This window comes from Stegostoma tigrinum, chromosome 6, assembly GCF_030684315.1.
Source record: "Stegostoma tigrinum isolate sSteTig4 chromosome 6, sSteTig4.hap1, whole genome shotgun sequence".
Taxonomy (NCBI): Eukaryota; Metazoa; Chordata; class Chondrichthyes; order Orectolobiformes; family Stegostomatidae; genus Stegostoma; species Stegostoma tigrinum.
In genome coordinates, this window is record NC_081359.1 from 81,849,994 (window position 1) to 81,871,353 (window position 21,360).

At 41.5% G+C, this 21,360-nt stretch overlaps 1 protein-coding gene across 3 annotated transcripts; it reads right to left on the reverse strand.

Moving 5' to 3' along the window:
* Positions 1–4,821: 4,821 nt before the first annotated feature.
* Positions 4,822–19,858, reverse strand: LOC125453511 (NEDD4-binding protein 2-like 1). Of its 3 annotated transcripts, XM_048533209.2 has the most exons (6): positions 19,530–19,640; positions 11,689–11,902; positions 11,458–11,585; positions 11,255–11,343; positions 10,071–10,147; positions 4,822–6,162 (listed from the first exon to the last, which is right to left on the reverse strand). In XM_048533209.2, exons 2-6 carry the CDS (start codon positions 11,823–11,825, stop codon positions 6,057–6,059), a joined length of 537 nt encoding a protein of 178 aa, XP_048389166.1. In that variant the 5' UTR covers positions 11,826–11,902; positions 19,530–19,640; the 3' UTR covers positions 4,822–6,056. The 3 variants fall into 3 exon arrangements, with proteins under 3 accessions (XP_048389166.1, XP_048389163.1, XP_048389165.1); XM_048533206.2 differs by lacking the exon at positions 11,689–11,902 and having other exon boundaries at positions 19,530–19,858; XM_048533208.2 differs by lacking the exon at positions 19,530–19,640 and having other exon boundaries at positions 11,689–11,974.
* Positions 19,859–21,360: the final 1,502 nt, after the last annotated feature.

A 21,360-nucleotide genomic window follows, 5' to 3' on the forward strand; every position in this document is an offset into this window, starting at 1 on the left:
CCCAGCAGCCTCCTGTGTGGTACCTTGTCAAGGGCCTTCTTGAAGTCCATGTGGATAACATCCATTTGCTCTCCTAGGTCTAACTTACTCAATACTTCCTCAAAGAATTCTAACAGATTTGTCAGGAATGACCTCTTCTTGATGAAGCCACGCTGACTTTTCCCAATTTAACCATACACTTCCAAATATTCAGAAATCTCATCTTTCACATGATCTTATCAATGATCAAGGTCAGGGTAATCACCATGTAATTTACTGTCATCTGGCCTTATTCCCTTCTTAAACGGGGAGGCGGGGGGGTTACATTACTGAATTTCCAGTCCTCTGGGACCCTCCCTGACTCTAACCATTCCTGAAAGATCACCACTAATGCGTCCACTATCTCTTCAGTTATCTCCTTTAGAGCTCTGGGGTGTAGTCCATCTGGTCCAAATGATTTATCCATCTCCTTGGTGATGGCCACCATACTCACCTCTGTCCCTGACTCTCTTGAAATGTTGGTATGTTATTTGTGTCTTCCACCACGAAAACAGACACAAAATACTTGTTCAGTTCCTCTGCCATTTCTTTGTTCTCCATGATCACTTCTCTAGCATCATTTTCCAGCAGCTTAATTTCCATTTTTGCCTCTTTTCTGCCCTTTATATATCGAAAGAAGCTTGTGCAATTTTTTTTGTATTACTGGCTAGGTTAATCTTCTATTTAATCTTCTCCATCCTTATTTCTTTTTATTTTGGTTCTCCTCTGTTGGTCTTTGCAGGCTTCCCACTGTCCTTCACCACATTATATGCTTTCTTTTGCTTTTATGCTATCCCTAACTTCCTTAATCAGCCTTGGTTGCCTCATCCTCCCTTTAACGTGCTTCCTTTTCCCAGGGATGAGTTTTTGCTGTTTCCCCCAAATTACTCCCAGAAACTCCTGTCATTGCCATGCCTTTCCTGCTAGGCTCCTCTCCCAGTCAATTCTGGTCAGCTCGTCCCTCCTGCCTCTGTAGTTGCTTTTATTCAACTAATACCGTTACGTCCAATTGCAGCTTCTCCTTCTCAAACTGTAGAGTAAATTCTATAATATTATGGTCACTGTCTCTTCAGGGTCCCTCCACCTTAAGCTCCCTCATCAAGTCTGTCTCATTGCACATCACTAAATCCAAAATTTCCTGCTCCCTAGTGGGCTGCACCACAAAATGCTCCAAAAAACTATCTCATACACATTTGACAAATTCCCTTTCTTGCAATCCACTATCAACATAATTTTCCCAGTCCACCTGCACATTGAAACCCCTCTTTCTTACACACCTTTTCTAGCTCCTGGTGTGTCTTGTGCTCCACATCCTGCCTTCTTTTGTAGGCCTGTACATAGCTGCCATTTTGGTTTGTTTCACCTTTGTGGTTACTGAACTATAGCTACAGATTTTACATCATCTGACCCTACATTGTTTCTTGCTATTGATTTAGTTTCATTTCTTACTACTCATAAGGCAACTCCATTCCCTCTGCCTCCCAGTCCTGATCACCTTGCATCACATCTCTGCCAAATGCGATCTGTACCTCAAGCTCATTTATCTTATTTCATATATGGTGTGCATTCAGATACAACACCTTCAGTTCTATGACAACAAAGTGTGTAGCTGGATGAACACAGCAGGCCAAGCAGTATCTCAGGAGCACAAAAGCTGACGTTTTGGGCCTAGACCCTTCATCCTCTCTGATGAAGGGTCTAGGCCCGAAACATCAGCTTTTGTGCTCCTGAGATGCTCCTTGGCCTGCTGTGTTCATTCAGCTTCATACTTTGTTATCTTGGATTCTCCAGCATCTGCAGTTCCCATTATTACCTTCAGTTCTATGTTTACCGTCCCTCTTCACATTGTTATCTCTTTATCCAGAATGCTTGAAGTTTGATCCCTAACCCTCTCCAAACACTCTGTCCTATTTAGTGTTTTGGAGACTTTAATAACTGCTCCAGAGTTCTCCTTTCTTTTCATATTTTTCATACATTTCCATTCAGTTGAATATCCCCCACACGTTAACCTGCTGCTTTGTTTCCCATTGACCATTATACTTCTGGGAATTTTACCATTCCCTGCCACCCAACCCCCGAAGGTCATTGACCATCTTTCAGTAGTCTGCCATTCCTGGACTGTGGAAACTGCATTCACCTGGCTGACGATCCTGGCCCAGGCTGGCAGGGGTTGGTGCTATGGTCTCCACTGGAAGTTGTTAAGAGAACAATCCTCCACTGCATCTCCTTATCCATTAGGACCTCCAGGTTGCTATCAGCGATATGGGGATGCCAACTTCACTTTCTTTCCCAAATCCTTCCGAAAGCTGGTGCAGCAGCAAATTTGGAATGGTCATTCCTGGTTTGCACTGCTTGAAGTGATGCACAGCTGCTGAGTTAACAAGACTGGCACCATGGAAATCACTTGTCTAATTAACGCAGTAAACACTAGAAGATTACATGAGGGAACTTGCCAGGGCTTATAAACAAAAAACCTCTATGCAACTCCCAAGACTAATAGATATCAGATGGCGAAGATTCAGACTATAAAGCTAGTTGCTGATTTGCCATCAACCATTTCACAGTCATACAAATTCAGAATTACCCAATTGTGTTCTCGTTGATATCAAGCATATAATGCCTGTTCAATTTTTGAGTCTTTATTTTAAAACATTTTAATGTAATCTCCCTAGCTTTTAAATCTCAACATTGCTTGAACCTTGCTTTCTATTCAGATTCCTTGCATCTACATTATTGTGCTTTTGTTATATTAACAGTCAACAGTGGGGAGATGACAAAGACCTGGGCTACTAATGAGACTGAATAATATCACACAATAATCTTGAATTTGTACCTGAAATTTATACCATGTGTGAATGGCACAGCTTCACCAGTGGCTGCAAGTACACTGTTATTCACTAGAAGAACTTGACCAATGCATGGTGTAATTTACAGTTCAGCATTACTAACACCAAGGGCTGCCTGTGAGTTTTGGACACAAGTCTCATATCTAGGGTTTGTGAGTTCAATATGTTGTGCAATTTTAAACTGAAACAGCCTTGAAAGAAAAGCCAATCATTTGCTTGCGAGTCTGAAACTTACTGACAATTAATTATGACTTATTTGGTTGACAGCTTGTAAGTATCTACAATTACCTTGATTTGTCTTTTAGGAACTCTTATCTTGAAGGGTTATTTCAGATTAGCATTATGTCCTGCCTGGTGACTACTATAGGCATTTACCAACCCTCTGATTGCTCTAGTGGACAGTTACATGTACAAAAGAAAAACTGTAGATCAGGATCAGCTATCAGTGGGGGGTGTTCTCGGCTCCTAAAATATTTATGTACTTCCAGAATTACATGAGTTCAATCTTGTACATTACTGATGACAAGTTACTGTGGTAAATAAAGAATTAAGAATAAAAATGTGTTATGTATGAAAAAGCAACAGAATACCTAAACATCAGTGAAAATTTATTCCTTTTCCACTTTTGTTTGCTAATTGTCTGTTTAACTATTTTCTTTCTCCCATGTTGTGTCCTTTTAAGGGTTTTGATTCCTTATTTCAAATGTGGTTTGGTTGTTGTTAGTACTGCCACAGTTGATAGTTAATATAAAATGGCTGAAAGCAATCTCGGTTGCCATAAAATGGCTGACGGAGATTTTTAGCTAAAGCAGCTTACATGGTCTGCTGCTTCAAGTCAAACTATAAGCTACAGTAAATAGATGCCATCATAGAGGGAGTAAATTCAAAGTGACTAGATAAAGATAACCATTATAGGGTCCTTTGAAATATACAATGGAGTCTTACACAGAAGCAGATGCTGCTTGGAAAGACAGTTTGAAGAACATCCTCCAGAAATGCCCATAACAGCCTCCATTCTCAGCTGGACCAAAGACTGGTATTGAGCATGAGATAGAAGGGAGAAAAGCTAACTCGCATTACCCAAGATCCTTTTGATGATTGTAACCATTCATTATACACAAGTTTTTAAAAGATATATTCAACATTAAGGAATCTAACTGAATTCCTGTGGACAGTCAGCTTTAGAAAGTAATAACAGATCCCCTTTTCCCTTTACTGAGGGGGTACTGTACAGCTAATGCTGGAATTAAGCTTGGAATGTGGTTGAATAAGATGCATTGTGAAAGCCCAAGGCAAGATGATAAGGGATGTTGAAAACATCATGAGACCATGGGAAGACCTTGAACTGTCATGCAGTCACATGACTAACCTGATTGGATGCACATACAATCTTATAATAATGCAATTGGGTTGCAATTTGTTTGTAAAATGCTAAGCCAGGCTGAAAGCAAATGTATAAAAGTGTATGCATCCCTTTGTTCAAGTGAAGAAGCTGCTGGCCCTGCAGAGGTTTCTTTCCCCAACTAGTATAAACTATAGAACACCCTTGACAATGAAGTGCAACCAGGGAGTGAATGAATCATTGAGTCATTCCTTTTCGACAATGGCAAACAGTAAACAACAGATTTATAAGGTCGGCTCCCTGAAGCATCAGCCCCGTTTCTTTTTCCACAGATGCTATCCAATCTGCTGAGCATTCCTGGCATTTTTGGTGTTATTTCAAGCTTCCAGCATCCACAGAATTCTGCTTTACAACAGATCTGATGTACAATCTTTTTTTAAATTCCAAGAATTTTTCAAGCTTGGTGTAATAATGGTATTAGCTCGAACTAGAGGCATGCATCTTCACATTGGCTCAAAACTGAAGGTCTGCAGACCAATCTGAACATCATACTCATTCTCTTTAAAATTAATTTGACTACATGTACCCTTGTAATTAAACATCTGGCAAAACATGTGAAAAGTAACAAAGTATTTTATTTGTCCATTTTTTGGTCCCAATCTGTTCTCATGTTATAAAACATATGAACATATCCTGGTTAAAAAGTACAAAACAAAATTAAATGATTCAAACCTGGAAATGAAAGCTGATGTTAGTAAAGGCAGCCATGAAATCAAACAACAAAAGGTTCATAATGCCTTTTAAAGATTATCATCGGGCAGTGATGCAGTAGTGACCCACTAGGCTGCTAACCCAAGTGTCCAAAATAATACTCTAGCGATATGAGCTATCATCCCAACAGAATAATCAAGAATATAAAGATAGTCTCAATAATTAATGGTGACCCTGAAATGACCAATAATTGTCAGAAAACTGTTATCTACTTCACTTAATATTTAAAGAGGGCAACCTGCTGCACGAAATTGTTTTGGTCCTGCACATGAATCCAGACAACAGTAATATTTTAGCTGCCCTCTGAAATGGTTGGCAAGCCACTTAGTTCAAAGGCAATTACAGATGGGCAACAAATGTTGTCCATGCCAGCAACACCCATCTTGCAGACATCAGCTGCAGAGAAATGATGATGTGGTTAACATTAACCACCCTTCTGACCTAGCAATCCATTCAGCTATAACAAACTGCTCCAAAAAAAAGGTGTGGCAGTTCAAGACACTTGGCTACTCACCACTGCCTTCTCCTGGTAACTAAGGATCAGCAATAAATGCTAACATCTCCCACATCCTGAGAAAGAATGGAAAGTAACTGCAGACAACAGGAATTAAATTACACATCTGCAGTTAGGAGTACAAGCTGTTACACAGATTTCACAATTTAAAACTGTATTAGGGATGCAATTAAAAGTCAGAGCATTTGAAAAAAAAATACATCAAGGAGATTTACTACAATAATTGCTGAATCATAACCAATGGTCATATTAAAATGTTTACCAAACTGTACTTGACAAAAATTACTAAGGAATAAAATCTGTTAATAACATTTGTTATCCATAATTGTGCTCAAAGGCCTGAAATGATAAAGCCTTTTCTTAAAGTTGAATAAAAACATCAAATTATTTTGCTTGATTTTGCTTAAAATCTGAATTTGTTGGATCTATCAACCTAGGCAAGTTGTCTTGGATTTAAGTAACTAGTATTAAATCTAAACGTGCTGAGTTTGTACAAACTCTTTCCCAGTATAGCTCCTGTTCCTCTTCTGAAAGCAACCTGTTGACAACTTTGGCACCAATTATTTCAGGCTTCCCTTTCAGCATGCAGCACTTTGTCAATAGTGATATTCCTCTCATATCGTTCCTTCATTCGTTCAATTGTTTCTCTCGGAACACCATGTGAATTTATTCTGCACACATTCAGAAAAAAAGTATAAATTTCACTGTACACTGTTAATATAATTAAAGAACACTGTATTTTACAAGTTATATGACTGCTTTATCTTAATATTATTATGACATTAAAAGCAAGTGTCAACTTGAAAGCACTCTCATCTCTGCCTTCAAGCCCAGTCCAGGATAAATATATGACCTATGGTCTATTCTCAAGGGTTGGTGCTTTTTGTCATGGATGCTATATTTCAGATAAGAAGCTAAATCGGTATAATATCCTGGTGGTTATGAGATTGGACTGGCTACGTGCAATCTAACAACTGAAATCTTTCCACAGCAAACTGTGAAACTGAATTCAAAACACAGTAATGACTACAAACACTGCTTGGCAATCATAAAAATCCAAGTAGTTAGAGAAAAGTTTACAGCAGGATGACTTATCTCCGCAAAGACTAGCTGCTGGTTGTCATTGTTCACGGATGGATTGGGGCCTAGCACTTTGTTATGGAAGATGAAATACCTGTATTAGGACAGGTAGCAGCTATACATTTAGAAACAAGAAGTACACCATTTAAATTAGAACCCAAATAGGAACCTGCTAGAATGACTAAATAAGGGCCAGAAAATAGAGAGGAACCCAGTTGCACCAGAATTTCTGTCATAAAAATTTTGCAATTAGTCATTTTCTATGATGGTAGGTAAGAAGGTCATGGGTTAAACGCTGGCTAGGTTGAGGTTGATAAACTGCTGACGGTGCCCTCCATTCATCGGTAGTGGAGGCTTCTAAAGGTCTCCTCTGGGATGGCGCAGAGTCATCTCATTATTTCAATTGGCAATCCTGAGTAGTCACCACTAAAGTTCTGTTAATAATGGAGGGCTACGACTCCTGACTAAAGACACTGTCTCTATCCCAATTTGTGTAGACAACACCATTATCAGGTTTGGCAAGCAGTGCTATTACAGACATACCACTAATGCATCTGGGGGAAGGGAATGTCCTTTCAGCCAGCTCTTTTACTGGAATTTTGGTCCTGCATTACAAAATCTTAAAAAATAATTTAAAGCTCTGTTGCTCTACATAAAGTAAGGGCAAAATTACTAACTTAATGCAGAATATAACACATGACCCCCAATCGTTCTCCACCATTCAACAGAAAAGGCTGATCTTCCAAATTTCATATTGCCATCTACCTCTATTAACCCTTCATCTCCCAACCAAACAAAAATCTATCCACATCAGTCTTCAACAACCCTGCCTCGACCGAACTCTGAGGCAGAGGGTTCCAAGGTTTCACAACCCTCTGGGTGAAAAGATTTCTCATCTCTGTCCTAAAAGGACAACCCCGAATTTTAATACTGTATCCCAAGTTCTGGTCTCATCCACAGAAGGGAACATATTTTCACAACCCCTTGTCAAGGATGTTCAGAATCTGATGACAGCTAAAATCGGCTGGATCTCAGCAGTGACTGTTCAAGTCACCCCTCATTCTTCTGAACTCCAGTGAAAACACACCCAGTCCATGTTCAATCTGTCCTCTTAAGACAACCTGGTCATTTCAGGTATCAATCTAGTAAAGCTCCTCTGAACCACCTCCAATGGAACAATATAACGGTCTTCCAATATAACACCTTTATTTAAAAAGAGGAGATAAAAGACAGGTAACCATAGGCCAGTTAGCTTAATATCTGTTATTGAGAAAATACTAAGAGTCTATTGTAAAGAATGTAATAGCAGATCATTTAGAAATATATCATCAAACAGAGACAGCATAGGTCTATAAATCATGTCTGATAAATTTATTAGAATTCTTTGAGGGGATAATGAGCAGGATAAATAAAGGTGAAACAGTGAATGCAATATATTTGGATTATCAGAGGTTTTTGATAAGATACCACATATCAGGCTACTTAATAATGAGTTCATTGTATTGGAAGTATTATATTAGTATGGATAGAGCATTGTCTAACTAATAGAAGATAGAGAGTCAAGAAAAGAGAGGCATTTTAGAATGGCAACTATAACTAGTGGAGTGCCACAGCAATCAATGCTGGGGCTACAATTATTTACAACGTATGTTAAAGACGTGGATGAGGAAAATGAACGTACCCAAGTCAAAATAGATGAGAAAGTTACTTGTGAAGATGACACAAAGAGTCTACAGAGAAATACAGACAAGATTAAGGGAGTAGGCAAAAACTTGGCAGGTAGAAGATAACGTGGAAAATGTGAGAATATGCACCTAGGCAGGAAGAACAGAGGAGCTGAATATTATTTGAAGGTGAACACACAGCAGAAAGCTACAGTACAGAGTGTTTGAGAGTCCTCATACCTAAATCACAATGAGTTAGCATCCAAGTTCAGAGGGTAATAGAGAAGGCAAACAAAATGTTGGCCTTTATTTCAAAGGGAACAGAGTATAAAATTAGGGAAGTCTTGCTAAAACATTATGAGGCACTGGTCAGACCACAAATGCAATACTGCAAATAGTTTTGGCTCTCTTATCTAGTGAATGATACACTGGCACTGGAAGCAATCCAGAGAGATTCACCATTAGATTTGATTTTAATTCAGGATGCATTAATGTATTAATTGGATTCAAATTGACCATCTGTCCATGTTAGAGTGGGTCTCTGGATTACCAGTCGTTGACAGTAGCATTGCTTCGCTGTCTCTCCTACTTTTACACTCACTTAATAGTGATCGGCATTATCTGTCAGGAAAGCAAGAGATATAAATTTTGAGGTAAAGAACTTTAGTCTGCTGAAAAATTTCTTCTTAATGTTATCTAGTTCGAAACAATTTATTTCAACACCACCTAATTTCACTTCTGCCACAAAATTTATTCCAGAAATGCACACTGTATGTTTAATATCAAGTACTGATTCCACCGACCATTAATGTCAATCATTCAACTGAACCAAAGATGTTGTACACCAGATTTCGTTCATCAACAGGATCATCTTTTTCCTACTCTTAACTAATCTCCATCATAACACCATAATTTTTATTAGTGTTCATGTTAAAATTCCTATTTCTGATATAGACACAGAGACACTGATTGATCTGGTTATGTATAGCATAACAGCTGATGTATACAAGCAAATTGTGGATTAGCAGTTCTGGGACAGTAGCCAAACCACAATATTTATGGCTCAAAAACCAACTAGTAAGAGAAAGGTTAGTTTCAAATACTGGAACCCAAATTGGGTTAGGGTAGATTTTAGAAAAGTGAAGAATGAGCTAGTTGAGATAAAATAGGGTCATACAGCAACAGTGGGGCTATTTTACAACTGCAGTCACACAAAGTAAATTTATTCCATAAATAAAGGAAGCATTGAACCCATCATTTCAGGATTAGGGTGAGGTAACTCAAAAGGTTTAGAAAGCAATTATAATGAAGGAAGGGAGACTATAAGGACAATAGTACGCAGATTCTTCTGTCTAAGATCGAACAATACGACTATATTGCAAATATGCTTCAAGAAATAAAAGAAAAAGACTGGTTTCAGTAGCTCATAAGTCTAGAACAAGAGGCCACTGACTCAAATACAGAGATTTATAAAAAGCAAGAAAAGCTTAATTGTATCAGGAGTTGTAAAGAAATTGAGTTCACTTTCGGAGTTACTGGCTGAGGCAGAAAAGATGACAAAATTCAAGATTTATTGGATAGGTGGGTGAAGGATAACAGACATGGAGGGTTTAGATTATCACAGCTGGTTAGGCCATATGGTCTGTTTACTTTTTAAAAAATGTTCTGTGTATTTTGATATGCCGAATATAGGTTTGGGATTCCATGGACGACAATAATTCTGATTATCTTCAGTCTTCCCTGTTGTCATATATAAAACAAATCACTATGGATGGTTCTATTTTCATAGCAACTGTCACTTGCACACGTCAAGCAGTTAAAAAGTTGAAAGAAACCTTGTTAATTTTCTAATGTCAAATTTCCAGGGTGTATCTGGTTCTCGGAATTTCACTTCATAACCATTCTCTTGTGCCTGTTGATGACAAAACATTAATTGAAAGCTTAAAATCTGAAGGGCTAATCTAACATTTTTGCTGCATATCCATCTAAAATCTAAGGTTCTTTGCTTAGCGATCCTTGAAAAAAAGTGAAAAATCAATTCAAACTAAGTACATAAGTTTATTGGAAATGAGATTTCTTTGCCTTATGTAACAAAATATTTATTATACTGCAATGCAATACACAGAACAACACAGAGTCAATGAAATATCATGATAAAATACCTCAAAGCAGACAGATCTGTAACACAATTCTTGAACTTTTGCTTTTGAGATCAGAGCACAGTCCTACAAGGAACTGTGATTGTCTTAGGAACTTCCAGGTTAAGGTTTCTCAAGGAAAGGAAAGGAATAACTTTGGAAACAGGACCAAATTTGCTTCATGTTTCTACAGTTATACACTTTTATCATTTTTAATCTCTTGAAAGAGGTTGCAGGTATTTTAACATTTCAATTGCTCAAGGTTTTGTGTTGAACTATGATAAATGCCTTGTATATGTTTTAAAAATGCAATATGGATTCAAACACCTAAAAGAGTCTGTAGCCATGTGTAATGATAAAAGAATTGAGCACACCACAGACCTGCAGATCATAGCGGTGGAGCTAAAGTCTGCCATTCAGTCCATTGAGCCTGCTCTGCCACTTCAAAAAGATCACAACTGATGTAAAAAAAATCAGAATTCCAGGAATCAGAATAAACATGGTTATAACAGATAAGAATACAGAACAGAAACTAGAATGAAAAGATTATCACAGAACATGGAAAATCAAGACTAGCAAATCAGATTTTTAAGAAGTCAAAGAACTGCAGGTGCTGGAAATCAGAAACTCAAACAGAAATTACTGGGAAGGTTCAGTAGGTCTGGCAGCATCTTTGGAGAGAAATCAGAGTTAATGTTTTGGGTCCAGAGACTGTTCCTCAGAGCTCACCGGGCCCAAAACATTAACTCTGATTTCTCTCCACAGATGCTGCCAAAACTGCTGAGCCTTTCCAGATTTTTAAAACATTGTTTCAAACAACCTAGTTAGTGCAGTCATCAATATTAGATACTGAATAAATTAGATGAACATCTAGATCATACCATATTTACGTATGGTTTCATTTCCCATGCTTCAGTATTGGTATTATCTATAATAATTGTAGACCTCCTTTGTCTCATGGCTGATTTGGCTGTAAGTAGATCCATATGTAATTACATTAGTCACAAAGCAGTACACTGAATGCAGAGCATTTAAAATGTAATTTTAACAAAACTAGAATACCATGAAGAATCTCAGTATTTACCTCTTCCACGGTTCCATTCATGAGCTTCATCAAGTAAGTACTTCTGAAATAAATATGAGCCATCTTCTCTGATGAAATAATCATCTGTACTCAATATCACTGCATCACGAAACTGATGTTTTAGATTTCTGATGGAGTAAAAAGGAAGCGATGGAATGAGATGGTACAAAAATCCACTTTCAAATTCCAGTTTTTACATAAACTGATGGCAGTAGAGAAACTACGACTTACTGAAGATCATTAACCAACACCATATGCAAGGGGTCTGCAAGCACTGGATTTATGAGAACCAAAATCTTTCTTTCAGGGTCATATATAGACCGTCTTCCCCTCATCTGTCTGTGGAGAGCCTGGTTTTTGCACAGCATCTTTTCGGTTTTGGTGAATGAGTGCTCAGACGTATTTTTCACATTGCTTAGATGGGTGAGTGGGTGACTCACCAAGCCTAAGGAGCAAATCACACCTCATCCACACATCAGGAATTTCAGGAATAGATATCAGAAGGTAATGCTTCAGGCAATTCTGTAATTATAATAAGAATCATTTGTACTTATGCCTTATATGTATATAATATCATTTCCAGCAAATTATTTAATTCAGAAGAACTCAGGACAAGCAGTCCAGAGGCCCTGGCTCATATTCAGGGGGTACAGGCTTACATGCCTGCACTGCAGATAGTCAAATTTGATTTTAATAATATCTGGAATTTTTAAAAAGTAGCCTAGTGACAACCATGTAACTATTGTCAATTGCCACAAAATCCTATCTAGTTCACTAATGTCCTTTAGCAAAGAAAATATGCCATTCTTATCCAGACCGGCCTGTACGTCACTCCAGGCCCGCAGCAAGCGGTTGACTCCTAATTGTCCTTTGAAACAGCCTCAAAAACAAATCAGTTCAAGCCAAAATAGACATCAAAAGCCAGCCTTGCCAGCGGTGCAAACACTCCATAGTTTAGTGTCCCATCCACTAGTGAAAAAAAGAGAGAAAATTTGCTTGTTATTCATTAATCAAAGCTCCATACAGTGCTCAGTCCTGAGATTTAGGATTAGTTACCTGACATAGCAATCATACCCATAAATTTTCTGGGACATCTTTCAGAATATGTTACATTACTAACTAATGTAATTATTGCACGTTGTTACACTTCTATTTAATCATACGTATTTCATTTCAATGTTCAGTTAGAATCATATAATCACTACTGTGTGAAAGCAGGCCATTTGGCTGATTACGTCCACACCAACCCTCCAAAGGGCATCCCACCAGACCCAACCACCTACCCTATCCCTGTGCCCTGCATTTCTCATGGCTAATCCACCTAACCTGCACACAATGGGCAAATTAGCTTGGCCAGTCCATCTAAGCTGAGGAGTACCTGGGGAAAACCCATGCAGACACAGGGAGAATGTGCAAACTCCACACAGACAGTTGCACAAGGCTGGAATCGAACCCAGGTCCCTGGTGCTGTGAGGCTGTGGTGCTAACCACCGAGCCATTGTACCTGAGAGCACTGAGAAAAAGCTGCACTGTCTGAGGTGCCATCTCTCATACAAGCCCAGGTCTGCATCTCAGGTTGGCATAGAAGATGATCACCACTTGAAGGGTGCTTGCCTCACTGGTTGGCTGAACATTTATTGGCCATCCCTAGCGAAGGTGGTGTTGAATTGCCTTCTAGAACCACTGCAATAGATTTGATGTTGCAATACCCTGGAGGCAGCGATAGGATTTTGGCTCAGCAACACTGAAGGAATGGTGATACATGTTTCAAGTCAGGGTGGTCAGTGGCTTGGCAGGGAACTTAAACGTGGTGGTGTGCCCATGTGTCTGCTACACTTCTCCTTTCAGATGGATGCTAAGAGGGGCTAAGAAACACTGGTGAATTTCTAGGTGTAAATCGTCACATTGCCACTACTGTGGACTGGTAGTGGAGGGAGTGAACATTTGAGGATACAGTGCAAATGCATGCGACAATGTGCCTTTAAATGATGGAGTCAGGGGATAAGTCACTCACTGCAATACTCCCAGCTTCTGACTTATTCTTGTAGCCGCAGTATTTATTTCATAGAATCCCTACAGTGTGGAAGTAGATCATTTGGTCTATTGACTCTAAACTGACCGTCCAGGGAGCATCCCATCCAGACCCAATCCCCTATCCTATCCTTGTAACCCTGCATTCCCCATGACTAATCCACCTAGCCTGCACATCTTTGAACAGTGAAAGGAAACTGGAGTACCTGGAGGAAACCCACACAGACATGGGGAAAATGTCTAAACCACACCAACAGTTGTGCAAGGATGGAAATGATTTTTGGGTCCCTGGTACTGTGAGGCAGCAGTGCCAAAGCCTGAGCTACGGTGACCCCAAACACTTGGGCACTTGGGTCTAGTTGGTCCATGTGATTGGTTCAGTTCAGTTTCAGGTAAGCTGTAGGCCCAAGGATGTTGAGAAGGGAGCATTCTGTTATGGTAATACCACTGAGTGTCAAAAGGTGATGGGTAGGTTTTCTCCTCTTGGACATGTTCATTGTTTGACAATTGTCAACCTAGTCTCTGATATGGTCCAGGACTTCCTGCATTTGGACATGGATTGCTTCAGTAGCTGAGGAGCTGAACATTGTGCAATCATCAGTTAACATTCCTACTTCTGACCTTACACTGTATGGAAGAACACTGATGAAGTGCTGAGGATGGTTAGGCCTAAGACACTTTGTTGAAGAACTCCTTCAGGGATGTCCTAGAGCTGAGATAACTGACTTCTAATCATCACAACCATCCTTGATGCCAGGTACAATTCTGGGCAGTGGATAGTCCCTCCATCCTCACCCAATTCGCAATGCCTCTAGTTTTGTTAGGCCTCCTGGATATCACACTAGTAAAACATAGCCTTGACGTCAAGGGCTATAACTTTTACATCACCTCTGGAATCCAGCTCTTTTGCCCATTTCTGAAACACTGTAATGAGGTCAGGAGCTGAGTGAACCTGGTGGAATCCAAACTGAGCATCAGTGAACACTCCCAGTCGTGAACCATTTCAATTCCCACCCCCACTCCTCGGACGACATGTCCATCCTGGGCCTCCTGCAGTGCCACAATGACGCCACTCGGAAGATGCAGGAACAGCATCACATATTTTGCTTGGGAACCCTGCAGCCCAAGGGTGTCAATGTGGGCTTCACAAGCTTCAAAATCTCCCCTCCCCCGACCACATGCCAAAAACAGCCCAGCTCGTCCTCACCTCCCTAACCATTCCTCCCACCTCAAGCCCCACCCCCATCCCCTACCCACTAACCTCATCCCCCCACCCCCCCGGGCCTGTCCGTTCTCTCTGGACTGACCTAGAACCCCACATTCACCTTCACTGGCTCTAATCCCACGTCTTTGACCTGTCTGTCCCCTCTCACCCTATCTTCTCCTTTATCCATTTCTATCTGCCTCCCCGGTCTCCCTATTTATTGCAGAATCCCCTTCCCCTCCCCCATTTCTGAAGAAGGGTCCCGAACCAAAGCATCAAGCTTTCCTGCTCCTCTGATGCTGCTTGGTCTGCTGTGTTCATCCAGCTTCACACCGCGTTATATCAGTGAACAGATTATCACTAAGCAAGTGCTGCTTGATGGCACACTTGCTGACCATTTCCAGCTCTTTATTGACGATGGAAAATACACTGATGAGCAGAAATTGGCCAAGTTGGGTTTGTCTTGCTCTTCACATACAGAAAATATCTAGACTATTTTCCACATTGCCTTAATAAAGATATTTTAGCTGTACTGGAACAGCTTGGCTAGGGGTGTAGCAGGTTTTGGAGTGCAGGTTTTCAGTCCTATTGCCGGAATATTTCCAAACCATAGTCTTGGCAGTATCCAGTGCCACCAGCCTTTTGATATCTTATTAACCAAAGACTAGAATCTGTGATGCTGCCATCGCAGAGTTGACAGGGCTCAGATTACCACCGTCTATTCCTAGCAGTGATAAATTATTGTTAATTAACGTGATGCAGATGGCAAGTGTCTGAGAAGGAGTGTGGTTATCAGTATATTGCAATGTGGATAAACTCAGTATCTATTGTAATATCACAAAGACTAGGGATAAAGATGTCTGGTCATATCATGAGATCATGGAAGGACTTGCAGCTGTCCATACAGATGTCCATCGCTGATCGTGCGTTTACAGGATTGGGTGTATAGATTGGGGTTACAGTATATAGCTAACAATTATATCAATATTGCATGTAATAATTGTACCACAAAATGAAGAAAAACACTGTACTTGACTGGGACAGGCAGAGTATCCAGTGGACACTGTTCCGGGAACCTCTCAGATGCTGCATGGTAAGAACAAAGCTCTGAATAAAGATCAATTGTACTGCTAAACCAGGAGCTAGAGACTCCTCTTTGACATCCCTCCCTCCAACAGGTCCTTAAAGTGTTACCTGGATTACTATGCTAGTGACAATGCTATTATACCATCTTCACTCCAATTTAGCTTTCACAAACTTCACACCCAGATCATTTACATACAAGGATAACTAATGCCTGTCCTGATATCAAGCTGCGGCAGTAGCCACTGCATGTATCTCTCCAGTCGGAAAAGTATACATTGATAACAACTCCCTATCTTCTGTCCTTGAATAAGTTATGTAGTCAAGCTGCAATTTTAAGAGCGCTTGTCAAATTTTGAAACTCAATGTTCATTCCCTTGCAATAAGTTATGGGACCATGTCCACTGGACAACTTTATGAATTTTTGTTGTTTCCCTGGAGAGATGTAGTGCTTTTTTTGAGGTTTCTCCTGAGCAGCTACGTGATGCAGAACTCTGTGCTCTACAGACTGGGACGCATATCGAGACAAACATCAACTGAAACTGGAGGACCAGCAGCTCCTCCGCCTCCACGCTTACTTCGATTGTGAGCCGAACCCTCCCTGTATTGACCGCTTCTCCAACACACCCCCTCCTCGTAGACACCACCCCAAGGGCTCCTACCGTCCTTCGACCTCTTCATCTCCAACTGCCGTCGCATCATCGATCGCCTCAACTTCTCCCCCACAGAACGTGCAGCCCTCTGCTCCCACCCTACCCTCACCATGAAGCCCATGGAGAAGGGAGGCACAGGTGCAGTATGGCGAACTGAACTCTACAATGCCACGGCCTGACGCCAGATCTCTGACACGTCCTCCTACCACCCGAGGATCATGACCCCCCCCCCCCCCCCAGCACCAAACCATCATCTCCCAAACCATCCACAACCTCATCACCTCAGGTGACCTCCCACTCACAGCTTCTAGCCTCATCGTTCTCCAACACTGCACCGCCCGTTTCTAAGTACTTCCCAAAATCCACACACCTGACTGTCCTGGTTGACCCATTGTCTCCACCTGCTCCTGCACCACAGAACTTATCTATACACATCTCAAATCCATTTTCTCTCCCTTGGTCCAGCAACTCCCCACCTATGTCCATGACACCACCCACGCCCTCCACCTCCTCCAAAACTCCCGATTCCCCGGTCCCCAATACTCCATCTTTCCTGTCGACGTCCAGTCCTTATACACCTGCATTCCTCATGCAGATAGCCTTAAGGCCCTCTGCTTCTTCTTGTCTCGCAAGCCTGACCAGTCCCCTTCCAGTGACCCCCTCATCTGCTTAACCGAACTCGTCTCCACTCTCAACAACTTCTCTTTCAATTCCTCCCACCTCCTACGGACAAAGGGGGCGGCCATGGGTACCTGCACGGGCCCAAGCTATGCCTGCCTCTTTGTAGGTTACGTGCAACAATCCCTCTTCCGGACCTAAACTGGCCCTAAACCCCACCTCTCCCTCCATTATATCGATGGCTGTGCTGGCACTACCTCGTGCTCCCATAAAGAACTCTAACAGTTCATCCACTTCACCAACACCTTCCACCCCAACCTTAAGTTTACCTGGACCATCTCTGATACCTCTCTCTCCTTCCTGGGCCTCTCTGGTTCCATCTCTGGTAACCACCTGGAAACCGATATCCATTTCAATCCTACCGACTCCCATAGCTATCTAGAATACACCCCCTCCCACCCACCTTCCTGCAAAAATGCCGTCCCCTATTCCCAATTCCTTTTCCTCCCAGGATGAGGCATTCCACTCCCGTACATCTCAGATGTCCTCATTTTTCATTGACTGCAACTTCCCCACCTCAGTGGTCGATAATGCCCTCAAGCACTTCTCCGGCATTTCCTGCAACTCATCCCTCACACTCCCTTCCTGCAATAACAACCAAAAGAGAATCCCCCTCATCCTCACGTTCCACCCCACCAACCTCCGGATTCAACGCATCATCCTCCAACACTTCCGCCATCTGTAATCCGACCCCACCACATTTTTCCCTCCCCACCCTTATCTGCTTTCTGGAGGGACCACTCTCTCCGTGACTCCCTTGTCCACTCCACACTCCCCTCCAGCCCCACCACCACATCCGGCACTTTTCCCTGCAACCGCAGGAAGTGCTACACCTACACACACACCTCCTCCTTCACCCCCATCCCAGGCCCCAGAAGACTTTCCACATCAAGCAGATGTTCACCTGCATATCTGCTAATGTGGTATACTGCATCTGCTGCTCCTGATGAGGCCTCCTCTATATTGGGGAAACCAATTGGCGGCTTGGGGACCACTCTGCGGAACATCTATGCTTGGTCCACAACAAACAACTGCACCTCCCAGTCGCAAACCACTTCAACTCCGCCTCCCATTCCTCAGGTGTCATGTCTATCCTGGGCCTCCTGCAGTGCCACAATGATGCCACCCAATGATTGCAGAAACAGCAACTCATATTCCGCTTGGGAACCCTGCAGCCCAAAGGTATCAATGTGGACTTCACAAGCTTCAAAATCTGCCCTCCCCTGATTGCATCTCAAAACCAGCCCAGCTTGTCCCCACCTCCCTAACCTGTCCTTCCTCCCACCTCAAGCCCCACCCCCATCTCCTACCCACTAACCTTATCCAGCTTCCTTGATTTGTCTGTCCTCCCTGGACCGATGTTTCCCCTCCCTAACTCCCCACCTACACTCACCATTACTGCCTCCAGCCCTGCCTCTTTGACCTGTCTGTCTCCTCTCCACCTATCTTCTCCTTTATCCATCTTCTTTCTGCCTCCCCCTCACACCCTATTTATTTCAGAATCCTCTTCCCCTCCCCCATTTCTGAAGAAGGGTCTAGGCCCGGAATGCTGCTTGGCCTGCTGTGTTCATCCAGCTCTACACCTTGTTGGCTCAATGAAAGACACACTTTTGGTCTGCCCAAAACTTGGTCTTCCAGTGTAAAGTACTGACCTTGACACATGTTACAGACTAGTGCATTGAAAAGGTCCAGGGCTATGTGCTGAGGAACTCACTGAAACCAAGGCACAGAGGGGGAAATACCTCCATCTAGAGTCTTTCTGCGAAAGTGTAATGAGAGTCTAAGATAATAAAATATAAGGCTGGATGAACACAGCAGGCCCAGCAGCATCTCAGGAGCACAAAAGCCTATTTCTGTACCAGACCGTCCGGCTGACTCCAAATGAACGCAAACATCGTCTTGCATGAGCATGAAATGCCCCTTTTTTGCAACTGTGTAACTTTCAGAAAAGTCAGCATTGCAATACTTTAGGTTTTTCCCTCTCTGCAAAGACGGTATATATATGTTTTAGAACCTTTGGACATATTTATAGATGTGTTTTAAGAATAAAGCATATTATTGAAATTAAAAAAACCGTCTCAGGTCTTTGTGCAAAAGTATAACGAGGGTCCGTTCAGTCATCAGACCTTCTCGTTGCCTTGGAACGAATACAAAGAGCGTCTCGTGAAGAAAATGTTTTGTTTTGGAACTGCAGGGAAGCCACGTGGAAAGTCAGCGGTCAGCACAAAGAGAGAAATAAGAGTCGAATGTCTTTTGGTTTAACCCATCCCCGCAAAGAACACTACTAGTACCCTGTGTACGCACATTAAGTTGTTTTTATGAATAAAGCACATTTTAGATAAACCAAAAACGGTTGCATTTCTGTCTACATAAAAACAAATTACATCTCGAGGATCGGTCCCACGTGGATTTGAAAAACAAACCTGGCTAAAGTCGTCTTCCCTGATCCTGGCAGTCCCCTCAGTAAATAAAGGCGTTTTCTTTTTTGAAGGGGACGTCGGGGTGGTTTGCGGCCAGGCTGCTGCAAGCTCAGGTTCTGCAGGGACTGCACTAAAAATTCCGCGGACATCTCCCGGGGCACCGCAAGGGCAGCAGCTCTTTTCCATCCACAGGTAGCCTTTCAAGGGGATTAAAGTGACGGATTTCGAAAACAATTCCTTAGGAAATGACGCAGCTTGTGACGGAAACTGGTTGAATTAAGTTTTGTGGTTTATCTGTTTTGCTCTTTAGACATTGCCAGCTCCATGCCCCACCCACTCTTGACAAGAGGAAATTGTTGAAGGTCAGGGGCATTTAAACAGGATTACATTGCATTATTAACAACTGGCGGACTTAGCCCATCTCTCTCACATCAAGCAGCGTATAAACAACAGGGGAACTACATAAATACTCACGGAAAACCAAGAAGGATAAGAAAAGTGGTATTTTGGGCAGTTTTTAATTAAATGCATATTTTAATTATTTAACCTCTGTTCCTTCAGGCGCATGCCATGTGCAGGTGCTGCTGTTGGTCTGGGTTGGACAAGGTCAAAAATCACACCACAGCAGCTCATAGGCCAAGAGGTTAATTTAAATACACTAGCATTGGAAGCATTGCTCCTTCCTCAGATGCAGTGAGGAGGTATCAAGACACAATTTATTAGTAAAAGATCAAAGGATCATACAACTGATGTGAATGTATTGAATAAACCTAAAACGCTGGTGACTCCCTCCTGTTAAATCCTCAGTTAGAAAGGAGATGCAGGTTTCGATTGATTAAGATGCAAATCCCAGAATATCTTTCAAGTCACTATCCTGAGATAGTAAAGGTTTTATCAGTTTATACAAGAGGTAGTATCTCAGGTCAGATAATGCATTTTAGGTGTGAGGCCTTGTTTAGAAGCAGTGGCGTAACATGGAATCAGACTGGTTTTATTTCCAAAGCAGAAATTCATAAAACTCCCCATTGACTGACTATGCGTAAAAACTGTGTGCTTTTTGAACAAAATAGAATGTATGTGCAAATACAAATTCTCCTTTCTAACCCATTGAAGATTTAACAGGAGGGAGTCAGCTCGCCATTTAGGTATATTCACATCAGTTATATAATCCTTTGATCTTTTACTTATACATTCTGTGTCTTGATACCTCCTCTCTCACTGCATTTGAGAGAGGAGCAATGCTCAAAAAGCTTGTGTTTTCACATAAATCTGTTGGACTATAACCTGGTGTTGCGTGATGTTTGACCTTGTGCATAGCACAATACAGCATAAAAACCATTTGCAGGGCATCAGAATTGCTATAACAAATCAGTGGCAGACTTGTTAGCAGTTTAAATGTGGCTTTAAATGTTATGCAGGATTTGATCAACATTTCCTTGTTTGCTGATACTTCAAATTTTAAAAAGTAGAGTCTAATTAATTCTTTATATACTGACTTAACATAAAACACTTGTACATGGTGTGTAACTGATGCTAAACCAAAGAGACAGATTGAACGGTCACCAAAAATGTGGAACAGAGATGGAGCTCCAGGGGATTTTGAACTTCAATAACGCAGTTGAGATATCACACATTATAAATTGCAGATTGAAACCAACATTCACTGATGATGCAGAAGTTTCTTCCCCATCAATTAATTCTGGAGCCTTGCAATGTACAAAAGTGCTACTTAATAATTGCCAATTTTCACCACAACGCTTCTTTTGTGGATTTTGTTAAAATCTCTGGATAAAGATATTGAGCAAAATAGCAACATAAATGTTTCCTTACAAAC